This window comes from Halyomorpha halys, unplaced genomic scaffold, assembly GCF_000696795.3.
Source record: "Halyomorpha halys isolate HHAL.00 unplaced genomic scaffold, Hhal_1.1 Scaffold1174.1, whole genome shotgun sequence".
In the NCBI taxonomy this organism is placed as follows: Eukaryota; Metazoa; Arthropoda; class Insecta; order Hemiptera; family Pentatomidae; genus Halyomorpha; species Halyomorpha halys.
In genome coordinates this window covers 386,994-388,387 of record NW_027109467.1, presented here as the reverse complement: position 1 = coordinate 388,387, position 1,394 = coordinate 386,994, and the positions used below count along the sequence as shown (strand labels likewise).

General features: G+C 27.3%; 1 protein-coding gene across 1 annotated transcript in view; it reads left to right on the top strand.

The window, feature by feature from the left end:
- Nucleotides 1-736, top strand: part of LOC106688659 (NADH-ubiquinone oxidoreductase chain 1-like) — a 1,195-nt gene extending 459 nt beyond the window's left edge. Inside the window, 3 exon segments of the mRNA XM_067047657.1 lie at nucleotides 53-436; nucleotides 439-507; nucleotides 510-736. Coding sequence (XP_066903758.1) covers nucleotides 53-436; nucleotides 439-507; nucleotides 510-736 — 680 coding nt within the window.
- The last annotated feature ends 658 nt before the right edge of the window (nucleotides 737-1,394 follow it).

Below are 1,394 nucleotides of genomic sequence, written 5' to 3'. Positions count from 1 at the left end.
ATATAATAGAATAATACTTCCTACCGATTAAATGATGTTTCATCTTGTATAGCTGTCTGGATAGTCAGAATAAGATTATTATTTCCTTTTGTTTTTAATGCTTATAATTTTTATTATGGTATTTTATTTTTTATAGTTTGTACGGGTATAAGGGTTTATGGAATTATGCTTTCTGATTGGTCTTCTAATTCTAATTATGCTCTTTTAGGTAGACTTCGTTCTGTTCCTCAGGTTATTTCTTATGAAGTTAGAATAATAATCATTATATTATGTATAGTTATTTTTGTTTTTAGATCTAATTTATTAGATTTTATATATTATCAAAGTATATGTTGATTCTTGCTTTATGTAAGAATGTATTATCCATTAATTTTTTGTTGATTATCATCTTGTTTAGCTGAAACTAATCGTTCACCTTTTGATTTTGCTGAAAGGGAGTTAGAGGATTTAATGTGGAATATAGAAGAGGTGGATTTGCTTTTATCTTTTTATCTGAATATATAAATATTATTTTATAAGTATACTAACCGTTATTCTATTCCTAGATTGTGATATTTTATCTTTAATATTTTTTTTAAAGGTTATTTTAATTGTTTTTTGATTTATTTGGGTTCGATGGGTTTTACCCCGATTTCGATATGATAAACTAATATATTTAACTTGAAAATTATGTTTACCTTTTCCACTTAATTTATTTATTTTTTATTTGGGTATTTTAATTATAATCCTTTTTTAATAATATTCAGTTCATTAACTTAAGATATTTCCTCTATACATAACATAAAGAGAGAACTGGTTTGTACATCGCCAACCTGTTCAAACTTAGGTTGTGGTCTGGCCTGGCTTTCGGCTGGAAAAAATGTTTTATAACAGCTAATTTAATTAATATTAATGTTATTATTATTATTAGAATAATAATACTTTCGGTCGAACGTGATCAAATCACTTCCTTGTCTAGTAATATTAACCGTTGGTCTAGTAATATTAACCGTTGGTCTAGTAATATTACTTCCTTACATAGTATTGCACCCCTGACCCTTCATTGGTTGTAGCGTTACTGATTTAATTGTATTAACAGCTAATATAGCGTATTTAAGATCGTTGTAGCTGAGTGATGTCAGCAAAGGCGTCGGTCGATTCCGGTCTGGGCGGGTTGATTCGACGTATCTACTCTGGTTAGAGTATAATAAAGTGGTGGTTAGTTTGTTTACTTATGGGATAAGCATAATCCACGTATGTCAGAAATGAAAAAGGGTAAGCTAAAAAAAAAATTAATTTAGCATACAAACTTAATTTTATTTCCAATTCATGTGTGAGTTATTTATTTTTACTAAATCAATAACTTTTAAAAAGAAATAAATGAATTCCAAAATAAAAATTATATTGTGTACAAT